Genomic DNA, 19,525 nt, shown 5'->3' with positions numbered 1-19,525 from the left:
CTTCCAACCCCTATAAAAGTAGAAGCTGAAAGCTCATAGTTTGCAGAAGCCCAACAATCTCCTGAGAAGACACATGAGGCAGAAGCTACCTTCCCACAAGTGGTTCTAGATGCTGAAGAGATGACAGAGAAGGGGTAATATGCTTAATATTCTGGTGATTTACTTTATTAATTTTTCAGCATTAAGTTTTATTAAGATGTTAGCAAGAAGTTTTTTTAGAAGCTATTTTTATGCTATTTCTTTAAGAAGATTACTACAAGTTTTACACAGCTACTAGATACACAGCTATTGATACAGATGAGACTACTTTTGATCTTATTCTACATAACACAACTGTTATATTCTTTTTGAATGTGCTTAGAAGATTGATGATCGCTTGGCTATAAAGCCTTGATGAGATGGAATACTGCTATAAGGAAACACTACTTGGAACTGTTCATATTTTGTATATATGCTGTATGATAAGCAAATACAATTTTTTATATAAAATCATAAACTGAGTGCTCTGATTGATTTCAAGGTATACCGTCAATCTATAATTACTGTTATAGAGGGTTTAGACCCCGCTATGCCGGATTAATATGATAGCAACGCTTTAAAGGCTGGTCCTTTACTGAGTTAGCAATCATGAAAAAGGCAAAAACCGCTCAGGTTTTTGACACTACGCCCTCCCAGAATGCTTTGCTCCTCCACTAATACAGAACAGGATAACAAGCCTCAAAGGTGGTCACACAGCCGCACTGCTTTAGCCTAAATTAATTCTGGCTTGCTTTTATTTAATGTTCTTTTAACCCTTCTTTTAAAATTGTATGCAGTGAATTGCCTATTAGTAGAAGGGAACTAAAGTTAGGCAGCGAGTAATAAGAGTTGAAACTGGAGAGAGTCCTCAGCGTACTTTGTAACTTACCAATCTTGGCAAAAGACGCAGAGAGATTTCGGCCCAGGTGAAGCCGATAGTATCAGTGGTATTACTAAACAACTAATTAGAGCAATACAGAGCGCCCCCTGCTGCCTGGTGCAACTAAAATTGTATTTAATATGGAGGCACTGAGGCCCCAGCCTACAGGCGCCTGATAGTGCAGAGGCTCCCTCTTTGAGTGTCCCTGTCCTCTGCCTTTTCTGGCCCAGAGCACAGCTCTCAGGCAAAGTCTTGCTAGGCGCATGCTGGATAATTTATACAGCCGTGTGAGAGGAACGGAGGTATATGATGTGTGAGGCATGCTGGGAATTGAGGAACGGAGGTGGGGGTGGCTGGTAGTCTGTTCCCTGGAAGGAGGCTGAAAGGCTGGCTGGGTTGCACTTCCAGAGTTTCACACACACTCAGAGAGGCCCTCTCAGCAGCCAAAAACTCATACTTTTCCTCACTAATCTCCTCACAGACCCACAACCCTAATCTACTCTTTTCTACTTTCAACTCCCTCCCCCGGCCCCAACCTCCACCTCCCTCTCCCAGCATCTCACCCAAGGACTTTGTCTCCTCCTCTAGCAAAAAAAATCACTACCATCAGGAAAAACTTCACCCAGCAGACTCCTCTCTCCATACAAATCTCAAACCTTATATCCTCCCTAACAATCTTCTCACTACTGTCTGAACTCACTGTCTCCTCCCTCATCTCTAAATTACATCCCACTACATGCCCCCTTGACCCCATGCCATCTCACCTCATTACTCACCTATCCTCTACCATCTCACCTGCCTTAAAGGACCAGGGCTGTATTGGCTGATCTGTGCTGCGTGTGCTCTCCAGCCCGCAGCACAGATCATGATTGTGGCAGGGCGATCAGACTCCCCCCCCCCCCCCCCTCCGCAGCGATATTCCTCCCTCCCTCCGGCTATGGGCGGCACAGGACGGCGATCCGTCCTGTACCGCCTCTAATAGGCTTTAGCCTATCAGACGGCGACGATCCCTGACATGGAACTGCCGCTCGAACAATGGAGGTACGTTAACGGCCATGGAGGTACGTTAACCACTTAACGACCTGCCAAACGCCTATCGGCGTTAGGCGGTCGTTAAGTGGTTAACGTACCTCCTCAAGCTTTCTCTCACCAAAGGCACAGTTCCATCCACACTCAAACAAGCCCCTATAACGCCTTTACTCAACAAACCTACTCTTGACCCCTCTTCCCTGCCCAACTACTGCCCTATTTCTCTCATTCCCTTCTCTTCCAAACTACTTGAGTGCCGTATCTACTCAGACTTAGCCCGTCACCTCACCGCTAATTCTCTGTTTGATGACCTTCAAACTGAATTCTGCTCTAGCCAATCAGCTGAAACTGCCTTAGTCAAAGTAACCAATGACCTGGCAACTGATAAATCTATATTCCTCTACTGTTTCTAAACAGAAAACAAACAAATTCAACAAGCTATGCAGTATTGAGATAATGACTCATGTGCATACATTGTTGTACAACAGGAGGAGATGGCAGCGCTTCCAAATGCAGGCTACACCCGAATTGACCAGCTGCATAGATGTGCATAGGAGCGCTGCCAATTCCTTTGCTGTTCTTTAGAAAATGTGTGGACCATTTTATGGCTAGCTGCCCCAGGTTTACACTATGCTTTAATTGTTAGTTAGTGGTTAGGGGTCTGTTCTGTGAGGACCCCTCAACGTTGTGGAAGAGTCTAGTACAGAACAATCTGCGCCCAAACTGTTTATTGGAAGCCAACATCTTTCATTTGTTACATCTGTTTTGAATGCACATTGTGTAATCTGCCCGTGTGTGGGCTCTGCACATCTATGAAGCTGATCAATTCGGGTGCAGCCTATATTTGATAGCGCTGCAATCTCCTCCTGTTGTACACAAATCTAAGTCTACTTATGGCTAGCTGCATTCATGTGTATCGGTTTACATTAAATTTTTTCTAGTTTTAGGGTTTAGTGCATAGTTCGCATCTGATTTGTATTCAAGGTGTGTATTTCAGTCTCTGGGGGGTGCTGCACTCCTCTGTTGGTTTCATTTCAGTTGCAGCTTGAAAGGTAGTGCTGCCAATTCCTTCGATGTGCATACATTGAAAAGGAGGTAGCATAAATACATGCATACAGAATATCAATACCAATATATTTATACATGAAAATGAGAAATCTGGCTATTACCGCAGGGAGCGACACACAAATATTGTTCCTAAGAAAAAAAGACACTTAAACAGCTTGAAACACACTATCAGAAAAGGTAGGCCCAAATTGCCATCCAATTGGTGTTATTTGTAATGCCGAGCATACAAGGCTGCGATTATGCGCCGGTTCGAGCCGCATCCCCGTGTGCACGTGGATCGATCCCCGCTCGTCCCCGCGGGCGGCTGCTAATCAGCCGCTCGTTTCTTCTATTGTTCTCCCCGCCGGTATCGAGCACACTATCGATCCGGCGGGGTATCGGACACGTCGGATATTATCAATCGAGCCATCAGGCTCGATTGATAATCCTCCCAGCAGCCGTATATGCCCAGCATAAGAGAGTGGTTGTATAACCTTAATTATAAAGGATACAGGAGGCAGGTTTAAATAAAAAAAAAGAAAGATGTGCAATCTTGCGCTAATCGTACACAGAGGCAGTGATGTTGGGCAAACAAGAAAACTTTATCTGCTCCTCTACCCCGGGTAAAGGGTATGGGTAACACTGAAAAAAAGCAAAAAGATGGAGGAGCGCTCTGTAGTGCAGTAACCTTTTATTGTAAAACAACCAAGAAATTAAAAACACTAGCTAGCAGTGTGTAATGGAGCTTATAGAGGTTTAATCCCAATAGACATCCTCTGGTGGCAGCCTGTCCCTCCTCTGTGGTCAGCAGGTGCCTCCATAAGCTGTTCTCGCCGTAATGGTCCACCACCCGCTGTAATGGACAGTAGGTGCCTCCATCGGGAGATACGTGTGCTAGTAGCCTCACTACGCGTTTCGGTGCTCCGCGCCTTCAACAGCGCCTGCTGAAAGTGCGGAGCACCAAAATGCGTAGTGAGGATACTAGTACACGTTTTACCTGACAGAGGCACCTGCTGCCCCTCCTTTGTGGCCAACAAGTGTCTCTGTCAGCTGCCCTCACCGTAATGGTCCATGACCCGGCCGAGTCGGTGGATCCTGCGCATGCGTGGATACTGTACCTGCGCAAATCCCTCCTGGATATGGGATCGTGGCCGAGGGGTGTGTGAACACACTCGCGCATGCTCAGTAGAAGCTTGCCCGGCCAGGTGGTGGACCATAACAGTGGGAACAGCTGTTGAACGGCTGACTGCGCAGCTGCGGCGAGGAACACAGGGACTAGGAGGGGCTGAAAGAAGTCCAAGGTGAGTCTAACTTTCTTTATTTAAACCCCCCTCGTGTATCCTTTAAGCGGTACAAGTACCGTTAAGAATAGACTTAACGATATGTTAACTAAACTGTTGGTAGGACATACAATTTCTATCAAGAACACTGAACAAAAGGACAAACACAAACCAATATACATAAATCCCAAAATAGAGATCTAAGATATAGGGTCTAAGGTATATATGCACACACACACACATATATATATATATATATATATATATATATATATATATATATATATATATATATATGTTACGGCCAGAACCCGAAGTTTGGCCAGAACTAGAAGTGGCCGGCCACTTCGGGTTCTGGCCGGCCAATGTGCGAACTGGCCGCTGCGCTGCGGCCAATGTGAGAAATGCAACAATTCCTGTAAAGTTAATGGGATGTTGTGGCCGCAGCGCAGCGGGCAAATGTATCACACATCTTTACTTTATTCCCCTCGCCTCTCTCTCTTCCTTCTCTTATGGGCAGCCGGGCGGGGGACACGCGTGTCCAGGAGAGTCGTTCGTCGCGGCAGGAGAGCAGAGCGGGGAGGCTGCAGACATCGCTTCTGCCAGCACCCGCTCTGCAAGAACGGCAGGATTCCCCTGCCGCGACGAACGACTCCGGAGGGACACGCGTGTCCCCGCCCGGCTGCCCATAAGAGAAGAAGAGAGAGAGGCGGGGGGAGGAGAGAGAGGCGGGGGGGGGGGGGGGGGGGGGAGGAGAGAGGCAGAGAAAAAGCCGGGCGGCTTAATGTCATTGAATAAAGTAAAGATGTGTGATACATTTGCCCGCTGCGCTGCGGCCACAACATCCCATTAACCTTACAGGAATTGTTGCATTTCTCACATTGGCCGCAGCGCAGCGGCCAGTTCGCACATTGGCCGGCCAGAACCCGAAGTGGCCGGCCACTTCTAGTTCTGGCCAAACTTCGGGTTCTGGCCGTAACATATATATATATATATATATATATATATATATATATATATATATATATATATATATATATCCAGCTAGATGTTAATGTTAGGTACTACAGTCTCTGTATAGGTTGGCCAAGAGTCAGGTAAACCAAATATTAATAAACGCAAGATTCCCCCTCTCCCTCTTCTCCCTCCCTGCCCAAGAGATCGGAGGCTGCACAGGAACAGATCTGTCCTGTGCAGCCTCTAACAGGCTCCCCGCTGTCATGTGACAGCGATCCCCGGCCGCTGATTGGCCGGGGATCGCTGATCTACTACAACGCTTCTACTGTAGCAGCGTTGTAAAAATGTAAACAAAGCGGATTATTTCCGCTTGTGTTTACATTTAGCCTGCGAGCTGCGATCGGCAGCCCGCTGGCTATTCTCGGAGCCCCCCGCCGTGAATTGACAGGCTGTTTCCTGATTAATTAGCCTGCAGCCGGCGATGCAGATCTGCGTCGCTGGCCCTGCAGCTACCACTTTGCCGACGCGCGTTATGAGTGCGCGGTCAGCAAGTGGTTAAACATTTCCAGCAAAGTGGGGACACATCATTGAACATCTGAGAAAGCTTCCTGTAAAATACCATCGGTAAAATACTTTGCGCAGTTGTTCCCAGTGAGAGTTACGGCGAGAGTATAAATTGGCAAAATGAAAATCATTTAAAGGGGCACTATGGCGAAAAATTGTAAAATTTAAAATATCTGCAAACATATGCAAATAAGAAGTATGTTTCTTCCAGAGTAAAATGAGCCATAAATGACTTTTCTCCTATGTTGCTGTCACTTTACAGTAGGTAGTAGAAATCTGACAGAAGCGACAGGTTTTGGACCAGTCCATTTCTTGATGGGGGGATTCTCAGGGATTTATTTATTTTCAAAAGCACTTAGTGAATGGCAGTTACTCTGTCCAACAGCCAAAAAACTGTGTAGGAAGCAGGGAGGCTGGCCAGCATCATTGTTTAAATCATTTTTAGGGAATGTCTTTATAAAGAATAAAAGCCTTGCTGAGAATCCCCTATGAAGAGATGGACTAGTCCAAAACCTGTTGGTTCTGTCAGATTTCTACTACCCACTGTAAGTGACAGCAACATAGGAGAAAAGCAATTTATTGCTCATTTTACTCTGGAAAAAACGTACTTCTTATTTGTCTATGTTTGCACATATTTCAAATTTTACAATTTTTCGCCATAGTGCCCCTTCAATATTTGCTGATAAGTAATGGGACGAAGAAGTTCATGCTCCCAGATCTGTAGATATTTATTTAAAGAGAATCTGTATTATTAACCACTTCACAACGGAGGGGTTTTACCCCTGAAACACCAGCACGATTTTTACGTTTCAGCGCTGCGTCCATTCTTTTTTTTTTTCTGTGATATGATTGGTTATTGGGGACTGGGGTCCCCATAACCAATCATTGCACTTCAGAGCGGGGGTGTGTGTGCGCGCTGCACGTTTGTTTACTATTCATTGTTATGAATGAAGACTGCCTCTGTTTGAAGCAGTCTTCATTCTATTCACAATCGGCGAGTCTAATTGGATTTAGCAACGCTTGTTCCTAACATCCAATTAGTCACCTGCTGTGCGGGCTGGCTGGAGTGTGCGCGCGAGTTCCCCGCCCACTCCCAGCCAGTAAACAAACGAGTGCGCCTTTCTCCGTCCCTGGGGGTGAAGCAGTGCGCAGAGGGACGGAGAAATTTAGCACTGGGGGGGGGGGGGGGGGGGGGTGTGAAGTGGTTAAAATCGCACAAAAGTAAACATACCAGTGCGTTAGGGGACATCTCCTATTCCCCTCTGTCACAATTTTGCCGCTCCCCGCCGCATTAAAGGCGGTTAAAAACAGTTTTAAAAAGTTTGTTTATAAACAAACAAAATGGCCACCAAAACAGGAAGTAGGTTGATTTACAGTATATGTCCACACATAGAAAATACATCCATACACAAGCAGGCTGTATACAGCCTTCCTTTTAAATCTCAAGAGATCAATTGTGTGTTTTTCCCCCTGCAGCTCTCATGCACTGAAGTGACAGGCTGATCCTTTCTTCCTGCAGACAGCTCTGCCTGTGTCTAATTCCTCAGTATGTGAAAGCCCAGCCAGCTCAGAGGACAATTTATCCAGCTTGTAAAAGATGAGAGAGAAGAGAGAAGCTGCCCTAATCTAAATAACACACAGGCAGTGTGCATAGAGGGGCCTGGAGGCTTAGCAGAACCACAACACTGAAGAGCTTGGCAGCCTTCCAGACACAGGGTGACAAGTCCGACAGGGGAAAGATAAGCTGATTTATTACAGAGATGGTGATAGTAGAAAGTGCTGCAGTAAGCCAGCGCACATTAGAATAGGTTTTGGAACTTGTAGGATGGTAGAAAACTATATGCAATTTTTGTTACAGAGTCCCTTTAAAAAATGAAGAAAGTAATTCTAGGCACCAAATGACAATGAAACCCGATACTGGACACGTGCAATTAAGCAAAGTGATAATATGACTATTAAAGAATTGAATAGTATTTTTCTTTCCTGAACAAAGTCAAAAACTATATAATACGTGAACAATTGCGTCTGTGGAAGACCAGGTTTTTGCTTTCTCATGGCTTTCCTCTTATCTCACAGAGAAGACTTTCAGAGGTACTCATTCCAGCGCCACCTACTCTCCAAGACCCCTCACCGTTGGAGTTCCTCAAGGCTCAGTCTTCGGACCTCTCCTTTTCACTTATGGTCTTGGTCAGCAAATCAGTTCCTTTGGCTTCCAATATCACCTGTGTGCTTATGATACCCCAATCTACATTTCAGTTCCTGACTTGGCTACTCTACCTCTCTGGCGTTCAATTTTCCCCGGACTTCTGTGCAAAAAGTGATAAAATGTATTTTTAAAACTTTTTTTTTCCTGTAACTTGCCAATATGTGTCAAGCAAGGGTCTAGTATACAGTGCAGGAAAGTATTGATGTGTATGCACATTTATACTGTTCACAGCATGTTTTTATGGACGGACATATCTGTCCATACCGCTAGGGAGGTTAACAGCTTTTGCTCCTGACTCTCTCAGTGTAATCTCCTCCTCCATGGCCTCTGATTTTCAAAAACTCAACATGGACAAGTCTTATTATTTTTCCACCCCACAATTCAATGCCCCTGCCCAACATCACAATCTATAATAGTACTCTCATCACCCCTGTCCCCCAGGCATGCTGCCTACATGCGATATTGGACTAGACTCTCTCATTCTCTTGCATACACCATTTTCTCACACAGGACAATACCAAAATTCTTGTGCATGCCCTGGTTATCTCCTGCCAAGACTATTGCAACCCTCTGCCATGTGGCCTCCCTGTTAACCATTTGATTCTGCTACAGTCCATCATGAACTCTGCTACACAATCCATCCACCTCTCCTCCAGCCCTATCCCCCTCTGTCACTCCCTTCACTGGCTGCAAATCACACCACATCCACCTCTCATCCCACTTCTTCAGGCCTATCCCCCTCCGTCACTCCCTTCACTGGCTGCCAGTTCCACCTCATCCACCTCTCCTCCCGCTTCTCCAGCGCTATCCCCCTCTGTCACTCCCTTCACTGGTTGCCAATCACAACTCATCCACCTCTCCTCCCGCTTCTCCAGTCCTATCCCCCTCTGTCACTCCCTTCACTGGTTGCCAGTTATACCTCATCCACCTCTCCTCCTGCTTCTCCAGCCCTATCCCCCTCTGTCACTCCCTTCACTGGCTGCCAATCACACCTCATCCACCTCTTATTCTGCTTCTCCAGCCCTATCCCCCTCTGTCACTCCCTTCACTGGCTGCCAGTTACACCTCATCCGCCTCTCCTCCCGCTTCTCCAGTCCTATCCCCCTCTTTCACACCCTTCACTGGCTGCCAATCACACCACATCCTCCTCTTCTCCCACTTCTCCAGCCCTATACTTCTCTGTCACTCCCTTCACTAGCTGCCAGTTACAACTCATCCGCCTCTCCTCCTGCTTCTCCAGCCCTATCCCCCTCTTTCACTCCCTTCACTGGCTGCCAGTTACACCTCATCCACCTCTCCTCCCGCTTCTCCAGCCCTATCCCCCTCTTTCACTCCCTTCACTGGCTGCCAATCACATCTCATCCTCCTCTTCTCCCACTTCTCCAGCCCTATACTTCTCTGTCACTCCCTTCACTAGCTGCCAGTTACACCTCATCCGCCTCTCCTCCTGCTTCTCCAGCCCTATCCCCCTCTTTCACTCCCTTCACTGGCTGCCAGTTATACCTCATCCACCTCTCCTCCTGCTTCTCCAGCCATATCCCCCTCCATCACTCCCTTCACTGGCTGCCAATCACACCTCATCCACCTCTTATTCTGCTTCTCCAGTCCTATCCCCCTGTCACTCCCTTCACTGGCTGCCAATCACACCTCATCCACCTCTCCTCCTGCTTCTCCAGCCCTATCCTCCTCTGTCACTCCCATCACTGGCAGCCAATCACATCTCATCCACCTCTCCTCCTGCTTCTCCAGCCCTATCCCCATCTGTCACTCCCTTCACTGGCTGCCAGTTACACCTCATCCGCCTCTCCTCCAGCTTCTCCAGCCCTATCTTCCTCTGTCACTCCCATCACTGGCTGCCAATCACATCTCATCCACCTCTTCTCCCACTTCTCCAGCCCTATCACCATCTGTCACTCCCTTCACTGGCTGCCAGTTACACCTCATCCGTCTCTCCTCCTGCTTCTCCAGCCCTATCCTCCTCTGTCACTCCCTTCACTGGCTGCCAATCACATCATCTCCCCCTCTCCTCCCGCTTCTCCAGCCCTATCACCATCTGTCACTCCCTTCACTGGCTGCTATTTACACCTCATCCACCCCTCCTCCTGCTTCTCCAGCCCTATGCTCCTCTGTCACTTCCTTCACTGGCTGCCAGTTACACCACATCTACCTCTACTCCCGTTTCTCCAGCCCTATCCTCCTCTGTCACTCCCTTCACTGGCTGCCAGTTACACCTCATCCACCTCTCCTCCTGCTTCTCCAGCCCTATCCCCCCCTCTTTCACTCCCTTCACTGGCTGCCAATCACATCTCATCCTCCTCTTCTCCCACTTCTCCAGCCCTATCCTTCTCTGTCACTCCCTTCACTGGCTGCCAATCACATCTCATCCCCCTCTCCTCCCGCTTCTCCAGCCCTATCACCATCTGTCACTCCCTTCACTGGCTGCCATTTACACCTCATCCACCCCTCCTCCTGCTTCTCCAGTCCTATGCTCCTCTGTCACTTCCTTCACTGGCTGCCAGTTACACCACATCTACCTCTACTCCCGTTTCTCCAGCCCTATCCTCCTCTGTCACTCCCTTCACTGGCTGCCAATCACACCACATCCACCTCCACTCCCGCTTCTCCAGCCCTATCCCCCTCTGTCACTCCCTTCACTGGCTGCCATTTACACTTCATCCACCTCTCCTCCTGCTTCTCCAGCCCTATCCCCCTCTGTCACTCCCTTCACTGGCTGCCAGTTACACAAAGAATACAACTCAAAATTCTGAAGCTCTCCAACAAAGCTCTCCACACCCAGCTCCTACCTATCTAAATAAACTTATTTCCAGATCCCATCCTACACGCAGTCTCTGCTCTACTAACAATATACACTACAACAGGTTACCTGAGGGAGGAGTTGGCTAGGATATAACCAGGTAACATACAGTGCAAAATTGATCCAAAGGAAAAGTCTCTTACTCTGTAGGACAGTTGTCTGAGCAAGAATTTAGAGCAATTATTTTAAGATAAGTAATTCATTAGTGTTTACTTATTATTGTATGTTTTCCTATTGAGTCCAACAGGAGAAGAGCGCTACACAAAAAAGGAATCATTATTATTATTATTATTATTTGTCTTAATTGTACAATTCTGCTATTGTTTGTGTTTTGCATTATCTTAACCACTTCACAACTGAGGGGTTTTACCCCTTGAGCACCAGAGCAATTTTTACCTTTCAGCGCTCCTTCCATTCATTTGTCTAGAACTTTATTATTACTTATCACAATGAAATGAACTATATCTTGTTTTTTTCGCCACCAATTAGGCTTTTTTTAGGTGGGACATTATGCCAAGAATTATTTTATTCTAAATTTGTTTTAATGGGAAAATAGGAAAAAAAATCATTATGTTTCAGTTTTCGGCCATTATAGTTTTTAAATAATGCATGCTACTGTAATTAAAACCCCTGAAATTTGCCCATTTGTCGCGGTTATAAAACCGTTTAAATTATGTCCCTATCACAATGTTTGGCGCCAATATTTTATTTGGAAATAAAGGTGTCTTTTTTTCAGTTTTGCATCCATCCCTAATTACAAGCCCATAGTTTATAAAGTAACAGTGTTATACCCTCTTAAAGCCAAATTTTATTCATTTCTTAGCACTTTGTATTTTGTATTTTATATACATTTTTAACTTGTGTGTATAGTGCTTTGCCTTGTAATGTGCTTATACAAGTAATTACTTGTCCATTATATTTAGACCACCTTCCATTCACTTCCCCCCTATTGGGGGCGGAGTCTTAAATGGCCGGCACAGGATATCCTCCTATTTATAGGAGGTTCTGTCATTTTTTTAATTAGCTATGATTAAGAGCTTACATAGCTCGAAACATGTTAGCATCTTGATGCATGTGTACATTTTTATACTGGATACGTCCTAAATAAAGTCATTGTATGGAATCCTGGACTGGTGCGGACCTTTCTGCTGTACATTGTGGGCTTTGCTGACCTGATCGTGCACATTCCAGTGATTGGTGGGTAGAGCGGTGTTAACACAATTTTTACAGTTATACCCTCTTGACATAAATATTTAAAAAGTTCAGTCACTAAAGGTAACTATTTATGTTTTTTTTTTTTTTTTAATTACAAAAAAAAATAAAAATTGGGGAGTGTGGGAGGTAATGAGTTAATTTATTGCGTAAAACTAATGTATGTGTATATGAAAAATGCTTTAGGGTGTAGTTTTACTATTTGGCCACAAGATGGCCACAGTGATTTTTTGTTCATGCGACCTGCAAGCGTCCGGAAGTACGCTTGCAGGAAGCACAATGAGGCTGGGAAAATCACAATGATCGCGCTGCTTCTCATAGAAGCATCCGATCATTGCAGAGGCTTAGATCAACGAACAGGAGCGTTTTTTCCTGTTCATTGATCTCCGAGCGGGCAGCGGCGTGCACGAGCGGCAGGAGCGCGAGCGCGGACAGCGGCGGTAGCGCGGGAGGTGCGGATATCTCTGTCTCTGGGGGTGAAAGGATGGAGAAAGGGACGGAGATATCCGCACCAGTATGGGTAAAGTGGTTAAATATTTTGCTTTAGTAAAGACAAGTTTCTTGCAACAAGTGTGTGCTTCCTTAGCAATTACCGTATATTGAACTAATAATGCAATCTTAGCATTACATCCACTCGCCCACACTTTATCTATTGTCCTATCCCTTCAACCATTAGACAGTAAGGCTGAATGGCCAGAGCTCTCTCCTCTTTTGTCTCACAATGCTGTGTAATGTGCGCATATCTTCCACCACTATGTAAAAACCTGTTATTGATTTCTTCACTGCATCAGCTGTAATACACCATTGTTTTGTGCAGGTAAAACTCGAAAAATTAGAGTATTGTGCAAAAGTCCATCGATTTCAGTAATTTAACTTAAAAGTCGAAACTAATATATGAAATAGGAACCCTTTGCAGGCGTTTTGGAAGAATTAGCTGATTAGAGTCCGGCACTTTGAGCCGAGAATATTGGACCTTTTCTCAATATTCTAATGGTCTGAGATTTTGATTTTGGGGTTCCCATAAGCTGGAAGCCATAATCAGCAATATAACAAAATAAAAAGGCTTGAAATATTTCGCCTTGCATGTAATAAGTCTATTTCACATATTAGTTTTACCTTTTAAATTTAATTCCTGAAATAAATGGACCATATACATAACATTGTAATGTTTCCAGTTTCACATGTACTGTAAACTGTACCTGTATTTTTTATATTGTATTGTTATACTTTGTATTCTGTTGTATAGAGTCATGGAAGATGCTGGCGCTATATAAATCAATAGTGATAATAATCTCAAGCAGGCATCAGTTTTCCTGAGGATTCTATTTCACAGGTACAATAATACTGCTGTATATTGCAATGAAATCTGGTCACCATGCAGGAATTGCCGCCAGGCCACTTGCCAATATCTGCCACTAGAGGGCCCCCACCAGCTGTATAATACCCAGCACTGGGAACAATGCAGCGAGTATAGAGAGAGTTCTGTGTGCTGACAGAGGTATCAGGATACGGTGTCATTAGACTGGTGATGACAGAGTCTTGTGAGTAAGGACAATACAATCGCAGGGAGTGAATGATCCCCACAATATGCAAGCAAGCCCCTCGGATCTCATTACTCACAGATAATCTTTTTTTGTCAATGTCCTTTTTTTTTTAGAATCTACTATATCACCAGCTGCCCCATAAAGCATATATAATGAGAACAATTTTTTTGTTAATACAGTATTATTATGTATTTACATAGCACTGACATCTTCTGCAGCACTTTACTCATATAGTCACAGTCATGTCACTGACTGTCCTCAGAGGAGTTCAGAATCTAATCCTACCATAGTGATAGTCTAATGTCCTACCATATTATTATGCATTTATATAGCACTGACATCTTCTGCAACACTTTACAGAGTACATATAAGGATCCCTCCTGTCGGTTGCAGTGGAGCTGCAACTGAGCCGTTTTGATTCCTCTGCCTGCATTTGGTTGCTTGGTTTTGATTGCATTTGCAATCAGTCTCATTGCCATCTGCAATCACTCTGCAGTTCAGAGGAGCTCAGGATGTGGTCATGAATCCACCTATGGCTTGCTGCAGTTAAACTGCAGTCAGACAGCTGTGTATTTCTTACATGCATGTGGTTGCATAATCTGGTATGCATTTGTAATGAGAGTCCTTTCTATTCACAAGCAACTTGCAGCCTTCAATCAGTCTAACACAGGATTGCATGATTAACGTTCAACTGTGTGGGAATTTGCATGTCTGCTCTCATTGGCTGATGTCCATAGAAAAGCATGCCTCTCCTCTCAGACCTCACCCAACATAGCATACAGCTTATCCATAGTGGTTTGCTGGGTTCATGGTGTGAAAGTTGTATTATTGTATTGCATTATCTTGCCTTGCCTGCTTGGTGGTTCATAGCACCCGCGGGGGTACATTGAAGTCTTTACCATCCTGATAGTTGGAGACTGCCTTCACCACGTTGGTGACTGGTAGTATTCCTGCTTGCTCAGTTCCTGTGGACGTGACTGTAGCAGCGGTTGCTATTAGCTACGCTCCTACCTGTTGGTCTTGTCCATGCAAGTGTGGATGTTTGTTATTACTGGGAAAACAATGCTTCTGTCTGTCTGTCCCTGCTAGCCCTGTTCCTGAGGATGTAACTATAGGCTGCAGTTGCTATTAATTACACTTTTACTTGCTTGTCTTGTCCAAGTCAGTGTGGATGTTTGCCATCTCTGTTGTCTGTCTTTGTTACTCAGTGTGTTGAACATTAGAGGCTCAGGGCTGCGGTCGCCCTGAGCAACCAGTGTGTCTTGTTTGCTGGCAAGCATTCCGTCTGTCTATTGTCGATCTTGTTACTCAGTGTGCTGGACATCAGAAGCTCAGGGCTGCGGTCGCACTGAGTAACCGTTGTGTCTTGTTTATTTATGGTGGCACAGACCCACGGTATTAGATTGGGGCATAGTGACTAAAATAAAGAAGATCTGCCAGGTATTACAGTACATAGTCACGTCAGTTCTCAGAGGAGCTCACAATCTAATCCCAATCATAGTCAGTCTAATGTCCAACCATATTAATATGTATTTACAGTATATAGCACTGATGTCTTCTGCAGCCCTTTACAAAGTACATAGTCATGTCACTGGCTGTCCTCAGAGGAGCTTACAATCTGATTGTACCATAGTCATAGTCTTATGTCCTACCATATTATTATTTACTTGTATGTATTAATTTAGCACTGACATCTTCTGCAGCACTTTCAGAGTACATAGTCATATCACTGACTGTCCTCAGAGGAGCTCACAATCTAATTACTCTATAGTCATAGTCTAATGTCGTACCATATACTTACTATGTATTTATATACAGTTACACTGACATCTTCTGCAGCACTTTACAGAGTACGTAGTCATGTCACTGATCGTTCTCAGAGGAGCTCACAATGTAATCCTACCATAGTCACGGTCTAATGTCCTACCATATTATTATTATCATGTATTTATAGAGCACTGACATCTCCAGTAAACTAGCTGCAGCATGTTCTTCACTCTGCTACTCCCAGAATGTAAAGTATAAGCTGTTACTTTGTACCTGAACTGATAGTAAACTAGCTGCAGCGTGTGCTGATCTCTGCGACGGAGGGATGGCTAGCAGCACATGCGTGACGTCATGTGAACAATGGGATGGGGGTGGGTGGAGGGAATTGGTGTCACTGGTAGTGAGTAAATCTGCCTTGGGGGTCGCCATACACACGCCTAATTAACAGCGGAGGCGAGCGTTCTTGGCTGTGTGTGTGTACAAGCCTTATGGCTAAAAGTATTAGAGGCAGAGAATCAGAGCAGGCAACTGGTATTGTATAAAAGGATATAAATATGGCAGCCTCCATATCCTTCTCAGTTCTGGTCTTCATGTGACCAAAATTCTCATGGTACAATTGATCCCCTTAGTGATGTGCATCAGAAAAGATGAAGCCAGTTTATGAAGCTTCCATGTTATTATTTACAGAGAATGAAATGTATTGAGCATTTGGATTTGGGGTTTTTCACATCTGGATAGTGAAGGAGGAAGAATTCCTCCTGCTCTATAGCAGCTCTGGCCGATTCCCATAAGGCCATGGGGCGAGGAGGAAGGGCCAGGACACTGATGGCTACATGGACCACAAATGACTTATTTTCCTCAATCACACAGAATAACTCAACTTCACATCAGAATAAACAAGCAGCTCGGGGTGACTCAAAACTACTAGGAAAGTATAAGGGGATCAGGGGTGTTGCTAGGATCCTAAGAGATTCGGGGCACTTTTGGGCACTCCAGCTGAAAAATGGGTGTGACCATGCACCAGAATGTGGGTGTGGTCATGGGTAGAGCAACATTTACATTAACTTAACAGCGGCCTAAGTAGGTCTGCCCAGCAAAATGTAGGTTGAAGCCCCCTTCCACTAATACAAAAAAAATGGAACATATCACATAAATAGGCAGTGAGAATTAGATGCTAAGTGCTCTAGCATCTGATTAATTCTCAGGCACTAGGGGGAGAAGCCCAGAAGAGAAGATGTCTGCAGAATCTGGAGACCAAGCGGCTGAAGGTGAATACTGCCACCAGCTGCCTGGCTCTGCCTGGGGGACATCTGGGGCACCCCAGAATAGATCTGTGGCATGTGCCACTGATCTTTGGGGCTAGCAACACCCCTGTAGGGGATTAAAAGAGCCTGAAAAGCCCTCCTACTAAAAAGCAATGCATGGTGTAAGTTGCCTTCTTGGCTTGGAGGGCTTTTTAGTCTCCTTTAGTCCCCTATACTTTCCTATTGATTTTGGGCCACCCCGAGCTACTTGGTTACTTTGCTGTTCTGATCCAAGCCCCTATTCCTTAGAGCCATATTAATCCCTGCCATGCACTGAGGAGGACCAATAGACCAAACCAGGCTGTCTGCATGTTGGGTTGATGTGGCTCTGTAAAATGTATAGGCTATAGGCTTGCTATACACCAGCGGTTTTGGATGTAAGCCTGGCTTCCAGGGCTATAAAGAGATCATTTGCATATTCAGTAAGGATGAATTGTGGGTAACCACAAATGTTCACTTAAAGCTGAATTATCGCAAATACTTTCTAATTTAAGAAGGCAAACTGCACTGAACTTCACATGGTAAGCCCATGCAGGGAAACTATGGGATGCTCATGCCCGCAATAGTAACAGCTCAAAGGAAAATACAGTATATTAAAAAGAAAACAAAAAAAAAACAAAATACCCATGAAGAACACCAATGTTACATAAACACTCCCAAACTCACCACATGTCTCCGTCGTGGAGGGTCTTGTCATTGGGGGCTCCAGCATGCCCATAGTGAAGCGTGGAACCATTCTCACCACTACACAAGGGGAAAAACAATACATGTTATTATGGTTACCGCTAATTCTTATGTAGCCAACATTTCAGCAGCAATATAACTCCAAGCCCCCGATCAGCAATTCATATAAACTGCAGTACTGATAATGCTCGTAAACACAGACAGAGGAGATAGGAGAATACACATAGCTGCTGTACAGAGCTTCGCCTGCAACTGTACAGGACTCTAGACTTCTAGCCAACACTAATACTACATTACAATATCTATATCTATATATACAGGGGAGAAGAGTAACAGATATGTAACCTTATACATATTAAATCAGCCTCAAATGGCACCCACATGAATAATCCATTTATAACGCATTCTTATTATTGTGTTTTTATATAGCGCTGACATCTCCTACAACACTTTACAGACACATAGTCATGTCACTGACTGTCCTCAGGGGATCTCACAGTCTAATCCTACCATAGTCAGAGTCTAATGTCCTACCATATTATTATTATTATGTATTTATATAGCCCTGACATGACATCTCCTACAGCACTTTACAGAGCACACAGTCATGTCACTGACTGTCCTCAGGGGATCTCACAGTCTAATCCTACCATAGTCATAGTCTAATGCCCTACCATATTATTATTATGTATTTATATAGCCCTGACATGACATCTCCTACAGCACTTTACAGAGTACATAGTCATGTCACTGATTGTCCTCCGAGGAGCTCACAATCTAAAGGTGGCCACTAACGATACAATTTCTAGCAAAAAATCGTTCAAGCGAACAGAAATTCTGATCGGATTGGTTGTAAATCTCTGTTGATGGGCACGATCGATTTTAAACAATTGTAAAAACAGTCATCCAACTGAATTTTCGTCGAATCAAAATTTGGATTTTCTTGTCATGATAGACAGGAAGCAAAGTTTGGTTCGTTAATGGTGTAGCGAATGATTTCAGTTCCGATCAGAATTTCTGATCGCTTGAACGATTTTTCGCTAGAAATTGGATCATTAGTGGCCACCGTAACCCTAACATATTATTGTGTGTCCTAACTCTAGCCCTGTAACATGCATAGTGCAGACATGCATGCACTCAATGCATCAAACCTATCTCAGGATCAGGAGCACACATCCTGACGTCCTCTCCTGGGACAGATAGTGCATCAGACTCCCCCAAGGGAGCTAACAAAATATACCCATGTCCACAACAGCATGAGTTGTGTGCGTAATGACGATGGTCACAGACAGGGGAAGCAGGGAGTGTGATGGATTAAACCCCGGCCACGTGGGTCAGTTACAAGAAAACACACATAAATCCAGGCACATCGCCTCGTTAGGACATTTAAATATGTTATTAGGGAGGTGCTAAAGGAGGTGTGGCCTAAAGTCAGTGCACTCCCTCCTTCCCGTCAGTATGTACACAGATTATGCTGATGTGTGCATTGTGTACATGGATATATTTTGTTAACTCCTTTGTAGGATTAGTTTGATGCACTATCTGTCCCAAGAGAGGACGTCCGGATATGTGCTCCTAATCTTTTAGATAGGTTTGATTAAATTAATGTTTGCTTGTCTGCACTATGCATGTTACAGGGCCAGAGTTAGGACACTTATGAATACTGGGGTACCTCTGTGCGGTGTAAGCGACTACGCAAGATAATGTATTCTTTTGTACCAAGACCCCCGCTTTTACCTTAGCTGTAGAGATAGCAATGGTGCCTGGCAAATTGATATCTCTGAATGCATTTGTATAAAAATTGGCACGTGAGTGTGCAAAGGGTTACGGACTAGGCCATTTTGCTGGCCACACCCCCTTTATCACCTCTCTAATAGCTAATTTAAATGTTTTCATTTGAGGTCATCTGCCTGGATCTTTGAAGCCGAAGTAAATGAAAATATTGTTCTTGGTACTGAAATTTACCAATTTCCCAGGTTTTCAAATTATTTTGGTCAACCCTGCAATCGTATTGTAGGCAACACCTTCAGACCAGCGTTTAAAGAGGAACTCCAGTGACAATAATGTAATAAAAAAGTGCTTCCTTTTTACAATAATTATGTATAAATGATTTAGTCAGTGTTTGCCCATTGTAAATTTTTTTAAATCCCTGATTTACATTCTGACATTTATTACGTGGTGACATTTTTACTGTGGGCAGGTGATGTAGCTGCTGCAT

The 19,525-nt window shown here is 44.6% G+C and overlaps 1 protein-coding gene across 1 annotated transcript in view; it reads right to left on the bottom strand.

Moving 5' to 3' along the window:
* Positions 1 to 19,525, bottom strand: part of PEPD (peptidase D) — a 419,775-nt gene that overhangs the window by 92,593 nt on the left and 307,657 nt on the right. Inside the window, exon 11 of the mRNA XM_068260589.1 lies at positions 17,290 to 17,367. Coding sequence (XP_068116690.1) covers positions 17,290 to 17,367 — 78 coding nt within the window. The remainder of the gene's footprint in view (positions 1 to 17,289; positions 17,368 to 19,525) is intronic.

Source organism: Hyperolius riggenbachi, chromosome 11 (assembly GCF_040937935.1).
Source record: "Hyperolius riggenbachi isolate aHypRig1 chromosome 11, aHypRig1.pri, whole genome shotgun sequence".
Lineage (NCBI taxonomy): Eukaryota > Metazoa > Chordata > Amphibia > Anura > Hyperoliidae > Hyperolius > Hyperolius riggenbachi.
The sequence above is the reverse complement of the archived record's forward strand: the minus strand, read 5'-3'. Positions and strand labels throughout refer to the sequence as shown.